The sequence below is a fragment of the Chlamydotis macqueenii genome, chromosome 9 (assembly GCF_036417535.1).
Source record: "Chlamydotis macqueenii isolate bChlMac1 chromosome 9, bChlMac1.mat, whole genome shotgun sequence".
Taxonomy (NCBI): domain Eukaryota; kingdom Metazoa; phylum Chordata; class Aves; order Otidiformes; family Otididae; genus Chlamydotis; species Chlamydotis macqueenii.
In genome coordinates, this window is record NC_141564.1 from 5,408,837 (window position 1) to 5,426,207 (window position 17,371).

The 17,371-nt window shown below is 35.6% G+C and overlaps 1 protein-coding gene across 16 annotated transcripts in view; it reads left to right on the plus strand.

Moving 5' to 3' along the window:
- PER2 (period circadian regulator 2) overlaps positions 1-17,371 on the plus strand; it is a 52,967-nt gene that overhangs the window by 24,949 nt on the left and 10,647 nt on the right. For all 16 annotated transcript variants that reach the window (XM_086754270.1, XM_086754258.1, XM_086754263.1 and 13 more), the window contains 13 exons: positions 734-935; positions 2,460-2,511; positions 3,885-4,027; positions 4,333-4,411; positions 9,608-9,714; positions 10,334-10,487; positions 10,906-11,014; positions 11,376-11,507; positions 12,999-13,095; positions 13,757-13,913; positions 14,001-14,128; positions 15,702-15,875; positions 16,136-16,393. In XM_086754270.1, coding sequence (XP_086610396.1) covers positions 734-935; positions 2,460-2,511; positions 3,885-4,027; positions 4,333-4,411; positions 9,608-9,714; positions 10,334-10,487; positions 10,906-11,014; positions 11,376-11,507; positions 12,999-13,095; positions 13,757-13,913; positions 14,001-14,128; positions 15,702-15,875; positions 16,136-16,393 — 1,792 coding nt within the window. The remainder of the gene's footprint in view (positions 1-733; positions 936-2,459; positions 2,512-3,884; positions 4,028-4,332; positions 4,412-9,607; positions 9,715-10,333; positions 10,488-10,905; positions 11,015-11,375; positions 11,508-12,998; positions 13,096-13,756; positions 13,914-14,000; positions 14,129-15,701; positions 15,876-16,135; positions 16,394-17,371) is intronic.

Below are 17,371 nucleotides of genomic sequence, written 5' to 3' on the forward strand. Positions count from 1 at the left end.
TTAGCAGTAAACATTGCCCACAAGGTAAAATAAATAGGAAGTCTAGAGTACAACTGAGAACTTCAGTCAAATATCATAAACATTTTTCAATTGATCTGAAGCATCTGAGTTTGTGAACCCGGTGTTCTGACGACAGCTCTTAAGTTTGTGTATAGTGTTAGCGGAGAGAGCACTGAAGGTTATGACGCAGGAGGCTCTCCTGTGTCAAGAAGAAAAACAACATGAAATGATACAAATGGAGTGTGTGTATGGTTGTGTGGGACTCCTCCCCCACCTCTCTACTCATTATTTAACAAAGTGGTTTAGAGCACTTTTTTCATTTTGCAGTGGATGGACAAGATAACATAGCCTTTCACAAAACAGTTGAAATTAATAAATGTCAAATGTTCCTGTAAGCACAAGCAGTTTTATAGCTAGAAGCTCTTTAGTTCTTAATTCGTAAATTCATTCTGCATCATAAAATTTTAGGCAATGATATTTAGGGCCTGTAACCCATTAAGATGCTAGTGTATTATTCTTATTTGCATAGTTCAAAAAGTGTATTGTCTGTGTCTACTTTGTAAGCAGATTAACTTTATTTTATTGCTCTCCAAACAGATGTGGTTTAACACTAGTTCCTTAATTTTTCTTTTGAGCTTAATGCTTCTGTATCTGAAGTGTTTTTGTAAGGAATACCTAGTGGATTGAAGAATGTTTTAAACTGTTTAAATAATATTGAGATTTTTGTTTTTAGGATATGTTTGCTGTAGCTGTTTCTTTGATTACTGGGAAAATTTTGTACATCTCTGATCAAGCTGCTTCTATTCTGCGCTGTAAGAGGGGTTATTTTAAAAATGCCAAATTTGTGGAGTTCTTGGCACCTCAGGATGTTAGCGTGTTCTATACTTCTACTACGCCATACAGATTGCCATCATGGAATATTTGCAATAGAGCTGGTGAGTGGTCTCAACAGCAGATATTTCAGTGACCTTCCTTCAGTGATGCAAATGCAAATACTTGAGCTGATTTTTAATCTTTCCATCCGTCACTATCGCTTTTTGAGGGTATAACACAGATGTGTTATTAGAACATCTCTGAACAATACTAGACGTATAATGTACTTTGATAAATCAGCAAGGCTTATGTGTTGGCTAGAAGTCTTCTGAATGTCATTGTTTACTGGTTCTCGTGTCCCTTTCATCCAAATGATGAATGAAAACAAAGCAGGTGTTCAAGCTGACTAGTGGGTTTGCTTTGCACTTCTAACAGCAATCTGACCACAATTTTTCTTTAAGATTTCTTTTCTTCAGATACGAGGAGGATAATATTCTACCTCCTTCCTTTTAAAATGGTTATGATTTGAATACTGGATACCTTGATTACAGTGTAGAAAGATGTACTTCGGCTACCATCACTGTGCATTCACCAAGTGTAATGATATCTGTTCTTTTAGCTGTAGGAAAATGATGCTAGGCATGCTAATGGTGAAGGATCAAGCACTTGGTATTTGTTTGGGGGGAGGGCTTGTTTAACCAGTGTAGCTACAGCTGTTAGGAACTGAGAAACAGCTGCCAACTATTTTAACCAAACACTTGAATTTCAAGGTCTGCTCTAAATGCTTGAAATTCCAATTAATTATATGCTAACTATACGTATTTAATCTGAAAAAAGTTAGCAGTAAATATATACTACGTAATGCATACATAAATCAGGTCAGAATGGACCTTGTGAGCTCTCTAGTCCAGCCTCTGGCTCAAAACAGGGTCAATGGTGAATTCTGATGATGTGATCCTAATTACAGATATTATTCAATTATGCAAGTTGTTGGGTTTTTTTTTCTGAAACATTTTCTGTAGTTTTACTATGTTTATGTATAGTTTCAAATTTAAAAAATGCAGTAAGTGGAACTATGCACACTATCCCATGTATCAGCTGCTATAGAATATAATATCCAAAAGTATTGCTCACTGAGGCCTTTGAAAGCTCAGTGTTCACCTTGAAAATCAGTCTGGCTACTCTGGAAAAGGAAGGAAATAGGCTTAAAAGGGGAGAGGAAGCCTTCATGAGATTTTTTTTTTTTTGAGGGTGTGGGTGGTAAGTGCATTTGATCATCTAGCTTTCCTAGTGCCTTTCTAGGAAAAAAAAGTCAAATTTTGGGGTCCCAGATAATCAAATATTTTTGGTCAACACTATAAAGTACAGTGGAAAAGCTGATAAGAGTAAACAGCTCAAACTGGAGAACTGTTTACATATGTTTTTGGCAAAAGGCTTAATAAGCAAGCAGCTGTGATCGACATGTCAGCCTCAGAATCTGAGTGATATTCAGATGTAGTTGCTTATGAAGTACATTGTTTAGCAAATACATACATAAACTTTTTAAAGAATTCAGCATTTATCACTTAAGGAATTTTTTTTTGTTTCAAGTGTCATAATCTCGTCGGAATTTGTAACTTGCTATGCAATATGTTTAATATTTCTAGAGTCTTCCACCCAGGATTGCATGGAAGAGAAATCTTTTTTCTGTCGCATCAGGTAAGACAACAGTATTATGAAGGTTAATGTTATATTATGAAACTGTGCAGTACAAAAGTATTAGACTTTTATAAGAGCCATCTGGTAAGTTTCTTACTTGTCCGTAATGTGACCATGAGGCAAAACATATGTATGTCCTCCAGTTGATTCACTCCTAGAAGCTACAGAGAAAACTGCAAAGTGATTTCAGGAGTTTGCATCTTAGAAGCTAATCAGTGTGAATATAGACCTTTGCACCTTAAAGGAAGCTGATATGGTATCTCCTGATGCTATAGAAAGTCTTCTGTTCTCATTAACTGAACTGTTCTGTTCCGCACCTGCCACAGAGTCTCTTCCATTCTAGAAGACTAATGCCTAATCTTAAATTTATATCAAGTGTCCCATAGAGAAAGATACATGAGGGTAACTTATCTCTTTTGTAGTTACTAGATAACGTGGTTCCTTTGGTTTTACTTTTCTTCCTTCTTTTCCTGTCCCAACTCCTTGTGGTTGCTTTTATTTAGGAAATGCTGCAAATTTTTCAGTGTTCTTTCTTGTGCAATTTGATTTCCTGCTGCTCATTGCCCCTCTGGTAGCATTTAAAAAAAACCCAAAAAATATGGATCCTATTACTTAATTACTTTTGGAGTAAGTAAATGCTTTCATTAAGGTACAAGTAAACTTTAAATAAATTGGAGACAATGCATGGCTCCAGAATGTTGGATTAGATGTACTTTAAAAGTACTACTGGTGTTATTGTAGACTTTTTTTGTCCTACTAACATTGGTTCCAAAAGCTTTATTGTTATAATGCTGTCCTGTTATTACAACTGTTTTTTGGGTTTATGTTGTGTTTTGTTTTGTTTTTTGTCACTGTGTAAAATGGTTGTTATTTTCGTTACTATGTTTTGGATTCTTACTAAGTAAACAACTGTTATTGTAGGTAAGAATTTAAGTCTTTGTTCTTTTTAAATTGGCATAAATACTGAGTAAAAGAAGGTCTTTATGTTAACTGAGGGGATACAGCAGTCTTCATAAAATACAACTATAAATTAATCCCTCTGAAGGTATACTGTCACAGATTAAGGTTATTGGATCAACAAAGTAATCTATCACAGGTGAGTTTTTCTTCTTCCATCAAATTTCCGCTTAAAGCAATTCTAGATCTTTTTATTTCAGGCAGTAGAGAGGAAAATGTATTCTTTATTGTGGTTGGTATGCAAAGGATGCCATCAGAATTGGCTTGTTTTCTACCAAAAAAAATTTCAGAAAGTTAAGCTTTTGGGTGCTATTTTAGGAACTATCATGCAGTCCTTGTGTCATGAGGAAATTACAATACACTTTGTTTAGCATAAGATGAGTCTGTTGAAATAATTAACTCTGTTTAATTATTAGTGCAGGAAAGGAGCGTGAAAATGAGATTTGCTATCACCCGTTTCGGATGACTCCTTACCTTATCAAAGTGCAAGATCCAGAAATAGCAGAGGATCAGCTTTGCTGTGTGTTGCTTGCAGAAAAAGTACATTCTGGTTATGAAGGTAATTGTTTGAATGCACAAATGCACAAAGACTAGTTTGTTTTCCTGAAATTAAGAACTGTTCTGTGTTCTGCTACAGGAATTTCCATGTGGTGTAGCACAACTGAATTGCAGCCAAAGCAAGCCAATTATATAAGTTACTGTTAGTGATCTCAAGCCTCTCTGCCCTTGCTGAGAGGCTGTGAGCTAGCAAGCTGCTCTTTTATATGTTCTTAGACAGACTTTTAGACTTCACTCAGTATTTAATGGAAACATGTAGCATGCCAAAAAACCTCACTTGTTAATCTGGTTTTATTTTTCTCTCAGCACCCAGAATTCCTCCTGATAAAAGAATTTTTACAACTACGCACACACCCACCTGTTTGTTCCAGGATGTAGATGAAAGGTAACTTGTAAAAAATATTCTTTTTCAATTTACCGATAAGCAGTGTCTTTACAGGTATTTTAAAGATTAAATTAAAATGTCTGTCTGGGGTTAAAAAACTGTGACTCCTGAAGAGCGTTTTAACCCAGAGTACATCTCTCAATTTTCACTAAACATGGAAACACATTACATTGTGCTATTTTAAGTGGAAAACTATTTGCCTACCTTCCATTTTCCTTCCATGTGGGGCAAATCTGGACATAAATTCAATGAGTGAAAATTCTTGAGCTAAGTCATTACCTGTATGAGATTTTTAGTGTTTTGGATTTGGTTGGGTGGGGTTTATTTTTTGGTTTTTTTCTCGGTTTTCTTTTTTTTTTACTTTTGATCAAATTAATAACACTTCCTGGCCCAGATACAACTACAGGTGTGTCTTTTAAATGCAACATTAGAACCTAAAGAAACAAAAAGCCATACAAAAAAAAATTTGTGTTCTCAGTTAAAACTACAGTCTTCATAGTTCTTGCTGTTGTATGTTAAAAAAAAAAAACCCACACAAAAAAACCCCAAACAAACAAAAAAAAAAAAACCTCAAAGTCTACTGACTGGAGACTTCACATTACTTACTCTAATCAGCTTCCATGATTGTCAAAGCATTCACATTTCAGAGTACAATATGCTTCTTGTGATCTTAATGAGTACACAGAGGCTTAGGAGCTAAGGTGTAAACCAAGCGTTCCTTTAGTCTTCTGAATTGCTTTTGCCTGGGGCCTTTCAAAGGATGCTTAGGAGATGGAAACGTAAGGTCTATAAAAAGAATGGCAGATACTCCTTCAGAGTTAGGAGTATACTTGGCTGAGGAGGAGATTATAATCTCAACAAACCTTAAGGACAGGGGTGCGCTTTGGAACATTGTAGTGTTTTGAATTGTTGACTTGACAAGAGAATTCACTTAGCCTGTGTTTTGAACTCAGGAACACCTTTTCTTTCTTTCTCTTCCTCGTTTTACTTGATAATTTCTTCATGATGGTTTCTGATGTGCTATATGTAGAATTTTTTTTTTTTTTTTTTTCCTTAGTAAAAACCAAGTTGGCTGCAATAGTAGCATCTTACTTCAGAGATTCTCCCCTCCTCTTGTTTTCAAGTGTTCCAAGAATGCCAAAATTTTCTTTGTAGATCTAGATGGGGAGGATGTCTGCAGACAGAGTAGCAGTATAATGGACAATTTTGAATTTCTGTAATATCTTTTGGGTGGGAATCTTCTTGTTTCTGAAGAAATATGTTGTTCTTGGCAAAATCTTTAACTGCAGCAGAAGAGAGAGGAATTGGGGGAAAGGAGGTTACTGAGAAGTTTGGCTAAGCTGGAGTCAACAAGGTAAAAAAAAAAAAAATTCCTGTTAGACTTCTGAGAACTTATCTGCAGAGAGGTCAGGCACATCAGTATTACTGCAGAGTGCATGTTTTTTGTTAGATAGGAATTGCAAAAGGCAGCCATTGGAGATTACTGTAAAAGATGACAATGGCTAATCAGTGAGGATAAGTTTGGACTTCCAGGTACAGCTATTTTTGGCTAACTTGGGCAGATATTGTGGCTTAGTGTGAAGAGTTCCTGCAGGATAGAAGACAATGTAATGCTGACAAACTGTTTTTCCACGGTATGATTTATACAACCTCTCTGAACAGCTTAAGTTGACAAAAGAACTACTTAGTCCACTATAGTTGTGTGCTCGTCATGGATTTTTCTGTCTCCCTCATTCTCAGACATGCTCTGATGCAACTGCAACTTTCAGGGTGAGTTTATGTTTTCAAATAGCCTAATGGTACAATGTAAATCTTCCCTTACCCCAGCTCACTTACTTCCAGTAGTCACTTAACAGAAGTTGCAGGATTACTGAATGGAGAGCTTTGCCCCTTTTCTTCGGCTTGAGTGGACTGAGTATGGTAAATTCCTTGTCCATGACTGCTATGGAAGCTTCTTTCCTGTCTAGTGTTACTGCTTATTCTCAAATACCATTTTTGAACACTCAAAATGAAGGTTGATTACATCTTGGTCTGGTATTAGGACTTTGTTCTATTTATTTCTGTTTCTGTGATCTATGTGGTTGATTTTGCTTTCACTTAAACTCTTGAGAGTATTGGCAGCCCAGATAAATGTTTACTAAGATATACATATGCAGTTTATTAGTCTTAAGCTCTCCCGGGTTAGGTGAAATATGCAAAACAATAGATTCTTAGAGAAGATAGTCTATTTAAAAATGGACAAGTGAACACCTGCTGTCGAGTGAGAATTTTTCGTAATATAATGCTGAAGCTGTTACCTGACTTGCATAAAATAAAGTTAATTCTGTAATCAGTATGTGTTCATGGGTTGGAAAAATGCTTCTTTGTCTTAACTCTGCAAGCGAATCTCTGCACAGAATATGTTAAGAAAAAATGAATTTTCCTGAAATCAAGTGGATCATTCCTGTATATATTTGTTTTTGAAATATATTTAATATTTGATGTGTGTGATGGGTGTAAGGAGTTCTACATAGTTCACAGATCTTAGTAAGTGAATTTAAAGCAGTTTCCTATTTAACTTGCAGTAAGAATATAAACTTCTTATTCATGTTGTTTTGACACTTTAAATGTCCTTCTATAAAACACAAACTAAACTTTGCCTCTCCTTGTCAGCTATTCTTATGCCATATGTGCATTTACATTCATAAACATAAAATGACCTGATTAACTTGAATTCAGAATTATTTTACGTTATTCATTATAAGGAAGCATAACTATGCTGCAGTACTGCATCCAGTAGATAGTAAATTAAGTATTCTCAAATACAGCATTATACGATCACAGAAATGCTGCTGAAGTCTCAGTTCCATCCTTTTGCTTGAAATTAAACCGTTGCCCAGTTCTAGGTTAGGTCAGCTGTGACCTTGTCTCTGTAGTGCCTGGAAACCTCCAAGGACAGAGATTACACAATCTGTATGGGAAACTGTTCCTGTGTTGTACTACTCACTTTGGTAAAAAAAAAAAACTTGTCCTAGGCACCATTGGCCATGGTTTTATTGTCTGACAGCACCAAGAAGATTTACCTCCATCTTTGTAATTTCTCTTTCCAGTAGTTGTGGGAAGCTCCTGAATCATGCCTTAGCTTCCCCTTCATCAGAACAGGCAAGCCCAGTTCGGTCTCTACTCATTGGTCTTATATTCTACATCCCTGACTCTTCCAGTGATCTTCATATCAGTACAAAAAAGCATAGGGGATTTTTTTTTATTTGCATAGAAGTAATTGAATTTGCATCTTTCTTTAAAAGTAAGTTAATAAATAACAGTTTAAAACTTGATCCCTGTCCTGGTTCTGGCTAGGACAGAGTTAACATTCACCTGAGCTGGGAGGAGAACTTGAGCTGGTGGCTCCTATGGCTGGGGCACACAGCTGGGGTAGGTTACTAATTAGCTAACAGCTGGGGTAAATTTACCCAAATTAGTCAAAGGGCTGTTCCATCCCGTGTGACATCATGCTCATTATATCAATGAGGAGGGTGCTGAGTGGAGCCTCCTGCTACTTGGGAGGAAACTAGGCATTGGGATTTTGCTGTGAGCTATTGTATTATATTTGTTTTCCATTTCTGTTCTGTTTTCTTCTGTTATTTCTCTTAAATTTATTTTTTTGTTTTATCTCAACCCACAAGTTTTGCCACGTTTTGTTTACCAGCTCTCTGTCCCACTAGAGGGTGGGGGGAGTGAGTGAGAGACTGTGTAGCTTGGCTGTGAGCAGGGCTAAACTACAACAATCCCTTTTAGGGTAGGTGTTTTGTCACAGTACAAACAAACATAGAGTTATATGAACGCTATGAACAAAAACTTGCATTTTCTTCTTACAATGTTATTTGATTAAATCCTAACTGAAGTCATTCAGAGTTGACTGGTATTTTAAACTCCTCTAGTGATGTAACTTTTCTTATGTGCTTTGAACTTGGCAGAGTTTATAAATGTCAATGTGTCAAAATGGTATGACTTGGTATGAGTTTCATGCCAGTTCGAGCTTTGTCAAGTTGTTGCTTTAGATCATCCGCAAGCTTTTAAAACTCATTATTTAACTAATTGCTTCAATAATAAAGCATTAGTTGCTATCGTCATTTTCCCCTGAATATCTCGGCCTCTTTACAAGAAAGGTATGTTTGATGTTTTGAGGAACTGATCTTGTTCTAATGGATATTGGAAGTGCAGTGTTGAAAGCATTTGTCCTGTAATGCTTTTGATTTCCAACACAACACAGATTCTCTGTCTGGAGGATGGTGCACTGCAGCTGAGTTCTTCATTAAAGCTATTCAGATACCTGAGCATCTTTCTGCTCCTGAGCCTTTGTCAGTGAATGGGGCTGGGGTAAAGGTATACAGCAGTTTGAGTTTTCAAGATTACTTGTTGGCATCTCACAATTTCTTAAAACATTATTCAGTACTATTGATTTAATGTGTTATTTTATTTCCAAAGCATATTTTTGCCCGTTAGCTTTCAGGGTAAGGTGCAAACTGACATTTATGAAATTTCACTCCTTCTCCTTAATATGAATGCTTTAAGCGATCAATGAAAATTATTTAATTAGTCATTCATATCATCAGAAGCGGTCATTGATAATGTGCAGGAATTTGATACCGTTATTTTTAATTCTCGATTTTAATTAACAAGCTTGCTTCCTTGCAGCTCCTCTGAATTGAATTCTTAACTGACCTATGAGAGAGTTTTACTGAGTCCTAGTCAACCACTCTGTTGCTAGTTCAGCTATAGTAATCCCATGATCCTTAGTCTTGGCTTGCAGCCCGTAGGTTGGGGTATGGGGTACTACTTAGCTTCATGAGAGTTTAACAAGATTAAACTTTATTAATGCTTTGTTAAAAATTAAGGTAAGTATTTATCCTCTAAAGCTAGGCAACATAAAAAAAGACAGAACTACAATAGCACACTCCTTGATTTGATCTGATCACACTGTTTACAAAGTTACCAAAAAAACCCCTACCTAGCCCACAAACAAACAAAAAGCCCCTTGTTCAAAGAGTACTACTGTTACTAAGTTGACACTGCTATTTCCCCAGATAACTTAAAATTATTCACTTTCCTAACAGGAAAAAAGAGCAAAGAAAACTTAACTTTAAATGGAAACACTTTAAAGATTAAATATACATTTATTCCACTTGATTTTTTTTTTCTTTGTTTTTCTTTCCCCAGAGCAGTACCTCTGTTGGGATACCTACCTCAGGACTTAATAGGAACACCAGTCTTGGTGCATCTTCACCCCAATGACAGACCCTTAATGCTAGCAATTCACAAAAAAAGTATGTAATGTCTTACTGTGGCAGGTTTTCTTTTTCCTAAAAGTTAATAATAATAGTAACTACGAAGACTTCCCCAAGTACAAGGTGAAAATTAATTGTGACTATCACTTTTTTCTGCAAGCAAATACTGAATCTTTTACTCTACAACTTGATTTTTAATGCAAATAAATGAAAATGAGAAATCACTCAATTTTGTGTTTGATATGAAGCACATGTGTTTGCTGTAAACAAATTGACTGTAAATAAATATTTCATACATAAAGAAAATTTCCTGGAGAACGCAGTGATAGAAGTTGTCATACTTTATATGGTAGTCTTTCTTATTTCATAGAGAAGAAAATAAGAGCCATTCTTACAATGTTAATTTGTTAAACTTAAAAAATGTAAAGCTGTTTCTTCAGTCATGTTTAGCTTGTTGCATTCTGAAGGTGACTTTCTTGACATAGTCCAATAAATTATGAAGATCTGCTTATTCTGGTAGCCTAGCTTTTCTAAATATATAGATGTATCTGGTATTTGTTCCTTCTTTCCCCTTTGCACTTAATTGTAAAATCTTGAATCATTAAGTAGAATTCTGCAAATATTAATCTGAAATTTCTTTTTGAATCGTTCATTATAGTACTTCAGTATGGAGGACAGCCTTTTGACTATTCACCAATCAGATTTTGCACTAGAAATGGAGATTACATAACCATGGACACTAGCTGGTCCAGTTTCATCAACCCTTGGAGTCGAAAAGTTTCATTTATTATTGGAAGACACAAAGTTAGGACGTAAGTCAATAAACTGTTGGGACTTTAAGATTTTTATTTACTTATTTATTTTTATTCTCCCTCCTCTTGGGTTTATGTAGTGATCCTTAAAAAAAGTGTAAGGGATTTTTCAGGGGAAAAAAAAAAATCACACATACAAATGGCTTCCTCTTTAAATTTGGGGTTTGTGATGTAGTAACTGCTTTAAAAAGAACTCTGAAGTCCTTCAAATTCTGCCAGTACTGTCAAAAGTTGCTTCAGAAGAGGGAAGTCATGCTCAAAGTAAGATATATATTTTATCAAATGCAAAGTTTGTAGATGTAATAGAGCAAGCATCAGATTCTGTTTACTGTATGTAGATGGTAAACTGAAGTTGTGGTCTCTCTATGATTGAAGTAATTGCATTTGTAATGAGCTGGGATATATTTGGTTTATACAGAGGTCCCTTAAATGAAGACGTCTTTGCTGCTCCCAACTATACAGAGGATAGAATCCTTCATCCCAGTGTTCAGGAAATCACTGAGCAAATATATCGACTACTACTGCAGGTACAGCACGTGCTTTAATGCTACCTTTTTTGATTTCCCACTGAATAAAGGGCATTTATCTTTGTGTGACATCTTGTTTAGATGTCTACTACTATACTGGGATTTCTGGCTACAATCCTGGAAATTACTTACACTTGTGATTACCAGACAAAACTTAATGAAGTACGTTAAAGCTCCAGTTGGTATTTTAAGGATTTCATGCAGCTATGGAGTTCTCAAAACAAACAAACCGCAACCTAAACCTAAAATAAATTATTTTTTCTCTTGTGGAATTACTGGTAAGAATTTCAGTTTTGTTTAAAGGTGGTATGCTGAGATATGTCCATATGTATTTTTTTGTTGTTGTTGTTTTTGTTAACAGCCTGTACACAACAGTGGATCCAGTGGCTATGGAAGTCTAGGTAGCAATGGTTCACATGAGCACTTAATGAGTGTGGCATCCTCCAGTGACAGCACAGGAAATAATAACGAAGACACTCGTAAGGATAAACCAGTAGGTTTGGGTTTTCTTATTCAAATATGTGGCACAAAATAAACTAGTAAAAGTGGAGTTTGATATTTTAGCATAACTATTTCAAATTAGGGATAGAAGAAAAGTATAAGGAAGAAGTCATCTTTCTTTTTTTAACACAGAAACAACATTTCTGTTAAGGGGAATAAACATTTCTGGTGTAGATGAAGTCGCAGGGTGTTGAAGCACAGTTATATGTGTGAAAGTTGGTGTGGATAAAGAATTTAAACCTTTACAGTGTGTTAACTTATTCTGATGTCTGTTTTATATTTTATGCTGTGCTTCTGGGAAAACCATCTGGATATTTGAAAGCAGCCCCTTTTGGCAGGGGAAAGTCTGTAATTACTGTTTTCCCGAATGAAACTAAGAAGATAAAATACAGTAATACTTGCATAACCAAGTGATAACTTGACCTTGATAACTGTATGTTGGAAAAATAAACTGTATAATATGGAATGAAATAAATGAAATGGAATAAAATAAAATTTCTTTGAGTTTAAAACTTAACTTTACCATAGATTTGGGCATTGCTATGTCTAGTTGCTAGTGAGATCTAAATTTTAAAATTCCATTAGTCTGAGCAAAACAGCAGCGTTAAACTTGTGCTTATGCTTTACAGAATTATTCCATAGGCAAAGCAGATCAGATAGATAGTAACATACTGAATGTGGATGCCGTCAAAGGAACAGTACCTTTTAACATCTCTAGTCATTTTGGCTTTCCTGTTGTTCTTCCCAAATTTGTTGTAGCTCACTGAGTTGTGTTTAATTCTGAAAGCCAAAGTTTTCCTTTACTTAGTTATATTGCTTATAGGCCAATTTTCCCAAATCTGACTTCTCCTTCTGTGATCAGGCATGGCAGACTGCTGTTCTTGCAAGGTGGCTGCTTTCCTGGCTTTCAGTCCTTAAACACTGGTGGCTTAAGCAGATGAAGTGTCTGGATATTTTTAACAGTTAACTTACTACATTTCAGAGCTATGCAGAAAAGTGATGTTTAAGAAGATCTTAGGTATCTATCTCCCCCAAAACTATCTTTCCTTCACTATTTCTGTAGGTAGTGAAGATACATTATAGTCCTATAACATCCTGTCAGTGCTTGGTTAAACTTCTAGCACAAAGAGTTCTCAGTCTTAGCAGCAATATTTTGTTTACCAAGTGATACTGCTTTGGGTTTTTTTTTCTAAACTCTTGTTTGTAATGTACCTTTACATTTTCCTGTCCCAAGTCATTCAGCTGTATTAAACAAAATACAGAGTAATTGTGTACAAAAAATATACTTGAAATTTCTGCTCTTTCCAATTACCAAAATTCTACTGCTGCATAATAAAATTCTATACATAAGGATTTCTCCTGTAATCAGACTAAGTGTAAGATAGAGATTAACTAAGGTTAGATTTAGTCTGCTGAGGAATCACTATGCATGATGTCTTATGTCAGAATTTTGTAATAACTCTTTTTATCTACTTGCTTTCAGGAGGTTTGTCAGGATGCCCGTAAGGTCAAAAATAAAGGACAGCGTATTTTCACTGACGATAAAGCAAAACTGGAATATAAAAGAGAGCGTTTTGCAGGTAAGACATTAGCAAGTTAATTAAGTATTGCTGATTGTGTGGGTGCCGCGTATAATAGGACAGTAGGATTTTTTTGCAGTTTAGTTTTAATCAGTGCGTAAAGACAGCATGTTTATCAATTGAAATTATATTGTCCTCGATCTCTGTACTGCGTTCAGGAAAATATTGTGTTCAGCTATATCTGAATTGATAATGCCATAGCACACAGTTAAGGCATGTCCTAAAGTTGTTTTTTTGAAGTACCTTAATTGTATGAAAACAGGAGCTACCAGACAAACATTTTTTAGGTGGAGGAAAATGTTATTGATGTTGTCTTTCCTGTTTGAGTTATAAGCTCAGGAATTTTTAAGTTGGTAAATTAAAATCTTACTAATGATATTTAAATTCTGCATATATTAATAGGTTATTTTTCTAATAATTTGTTATAATTTATGAGCACTAGAGTTGTCCTCATATTGAGTGTTTCAACTCTAATGATCTCTATTCCTTTTGGATCTATATGCATTAATCTAACTAAACTTCACACCTCTAAGAATCCATAAGGAAGGAAAATATTTACACAATGTTCATCTACTAGTGCACAAACATCTTACTTGCTTTATGATGGTTAACTTGTGTTCCGTTAAGAAATTTTGCATAATAGCAGTATCCCTTTTCACAGAAAAACAAAATAGTCCTGGTGGTCAGGTGAAAGATACAGTGGGAAAGGACACTGTGGTACCAGCTGCTCCTAAAAATGTGACTACTGAAGAGCTGACTTGGAAAGAACAACCCGTATATTCTTACCAACAGATTAGCTGTTTGGACAGTGTCATTAGGTAAGCAACCAGTATATAAATTACTCTTGACCTCTAGACTTAAGACTTGCATATCTATTATTGTTAAACCTGAAACCTGTATTTCAGGTACTTGGAGAGTTGTAATGTGCCTGGTACAGCAAAAAGAAAATGTGAACCTTCATCAAGTATTGCATCACTGAATTCTGGAGTTCATGAACGAAAACCAGCTGATAATGCTATACAGCCCTTGGGAGGTATCTCTGTCAGAGCTTTTTCTTGATTGATTTTTTGCTAGCAGTCAGTTGGATGTTACTTCTTTGCAGAATAATGACAAGTGTAGCTTACGCATGACCTCACAGCCATTTTATCGGTGTTAGATGTTGGTGAGCTAACTTTTATCATTAAAATCTTCCATACAATCAAAATACTGAGTAGTTGGTTGAATATCTGGATCATACATGCAATAAGCTTATTTGTACTGTACAAAATACAGCAGGATTCTGAGTTTTAGGACTTGAATCATTGTCAAATGTAGAAAGTTTGTCTCGCAGTTGGAACTTAAAAGAACAACCAACTGAAGAACCTGACAGCTAATTAATTGCAACAAAAAACATGCATATTACACTTCTGTTTCTTCTCTGTTGACACTAAAAAAAAAAAAAGGGAACAAGAAAGGGTACTGCTCTGTGTTGGGTAAGGCACAAGAAATAATTTGAAAAGAATGTCCAGCCATGAATATAAAAGATGAAGATTACGAAGAATAGCTCTTGAAAAAGTATGCTGTAGGCAAAAACATTTAAGTTAATTTGTTAGGATTTAGGTATAGTGTTTGATATGGTCCCTGTCTGGATCGGGAGCTAAAGTGAAGAATGTAACTGTTTGGTTAGTGCAAGAATTGTGAGACTGGTATAGAATTATAAGTGAGATATTTGCTGATTCCACCTTGTCATTCTATGAGGCAAAAGAGGAAGTGTCTAATGGAGTTTCTCAAAAATCAGTCTTGGGACTGATCTTGTCTATATTTACTTTTGAAGGACTTCAGAAAGAAGTTCTAATGCAGCTTTTAGAATCAAACTGGAAGGTATTAGTATATGTAGGAACAAAGTGTCCTATAGAAGGAATTGCAATGCCTTGAGAACTAAAGAGGAAGAAATGGTGGAACTGGCGTCATGCAATTGGGAACAAAATTTCTGCTGTCATTTGGATCTTTGCAGTTGTAGTTGACAGGAGAAGATGTGAGTTCACTAGCTTTTAGGTGCACTGATGAGAAAATGACAAAGCCACCGTCATGGAAATGGCAAACTTTAGGTCTTAAATATGTGTTATGCCAAGAATTCCTATTAGAGGAGGAATGTTTTCATGCTGTTTTCTGAGGCAGTGGTATGACCTCTGCTGGATTATTGTGTATAGCTTTCAGGTGAGAAAATTTAAATAGGTAGATGCTCAGAGCAAAGCTGTTAAGTTAATCAGCTAATGACAGAGATTAGTGTACAACAATATGGGAGCAGGGCAGGACTTAAGCTGGAAAAGGCTAGAAACTTTCTTCCAAAATTGTGCTATGAAAGAAGAGTAAAGACCAGGAAAGAGCGAAAAGTCCTTAATTGAAAAGATTTGGTTTGGCTGTATGTGAAAGCAGAGAATTGGATGTGGTTACTCAGAAGTTGCTTTATTCCTAAAATGTTCTTAATTGCATGCATAAAGTAAAGCGTTCATTTTATATCTTGTCAATCATAGTTTAACCTCTACTGTTTTGCAACTTTAGCATCATACAACTTGCATTTGCTCTTGTTTATGTTCAGTAACCTGCAACTTTCTTTCTTTTAATAGATCCTGCTGTGTTAAAGGCATCTGGTAAATCAAGTGGTCCCCCAGTGGTTGGTGCTCACTTAACATCTTTGGCTTTACCTGGCAAGCCTGAAAGTGTTGTCTCTCTGACAAGTCAGTGCAGCTACAGTAGCACAATTGTTCATGTTGGAGACAAAAAACCACAACCTGAATTAGGTATGACTTTTGCTAATGAATTTTCTCCAAAATAGCGATTGCTAGCAAGCTTAAATTCCAGACATATGAACAGCTAGTATTTGCTTGTAACTTACATTTTCTTACACCTAGAGTGTTCCTATGGAAATAGAATGAATGGAGACAGAATTGATATCTTAAACATATAGCAAAATAATTACAGAATGTTAATAGCTTAAAAATGCAAGTACAGAGGTTTTTTTTACTTAATCTTGATTATTTTTTTCCTCCTATTTCTGTAGAAATGATAGAAGATGGTCCAAGTGGAGCAGAACTCTTAGATGGACAACTTGTCCCTCCATCCAGCTCTGCACATGTAAATCAAGAAAAGGAGCCATTTAAAAAACTGGGACTTACAAAGGAAGTCCTTGCAGTGCATACGCAAAAAGAGGAGCAGAGCTTTTTGAATAAGTTTAAAGAGATCAAGAAATTTAACATTTTCCAGTCCCACTGCAATTACTACTTACAAGATAAACCAAAAGGACGGCCAGGTGAACGTGGTATGGCAATAGTTTTCACAATAAAACTTGTATTTATATAGGAAGTAAATCCTGTTGAGAGGGCATTTCCATTTGTAGCTGTATTGTGGGGCAACTGTAAATAGTGACAGTTGCATGCTGTTTTTAAAGTCCACAGAAAAATTTCTTTCTGGTAAGTCTTGCTTGAAGATTGGGAGTGGAATATAGCTTTTAATGTAATAACTGATATTTTAGTAAGTAATGTTTTGATTTTTATCTGTTCGCTATACTATTACTGTCGCGCATCTACTTCTAAGGCACAAACCGCATGCTTTAGTATGTTTGCTTTACTGTATCTATGCTTAAGTTCCCTTGCTTTTCTTTTTCTTCTGTCTTTCTGTCTATTTCAGTTTTGTGATTTGGTTTTGTTTTCAGCCCCTCTGCTTTATCTCCATTTTCCCCCATTCCACGATTGTGTAATCAGTGAAACAATCTGATAATTGTTTGGTTGCCTTTAAGTTAATAATGTGATCGGTGGGATGAAAATGGCACAGGCTAACCATAATAGTGAGATTGTTTTGTTTGTTAGAACTAGGAACTCTGGGTGGTATTTTCAGAAGTACTTGATACTGATCTCACTTTGTTCCGATTTCAATCCTTACTCGACTTGGAACTGAAGTCAGACACTGCCAAGCATTTTTTTGCAGATTCCTATCTTTCTTTTTTTTTTTTATTTAAGTAGTTATGCAGGTCCTTGATTTAGAAAACCTGTTCTGGAACCCTTCATTCACCTTCTATTCTTAATACTTGACAAACTTTCAGCCTAAACAAGCTTTAGACAAACTAAAAGTTTGAGCAGCTTTTAGTACCAGAAGATATTTTATGGATTTTCACATGTTTGTAATCAGATGAACTGACAGTATTCACCTAGGGAAGAGTTGATGGTGCAGACTGCTCCTAAAGTAAGGTTGTAAAGATAGCATGCTTCCCCCCCACCCCCCGGAAATTATTTTCTTTATA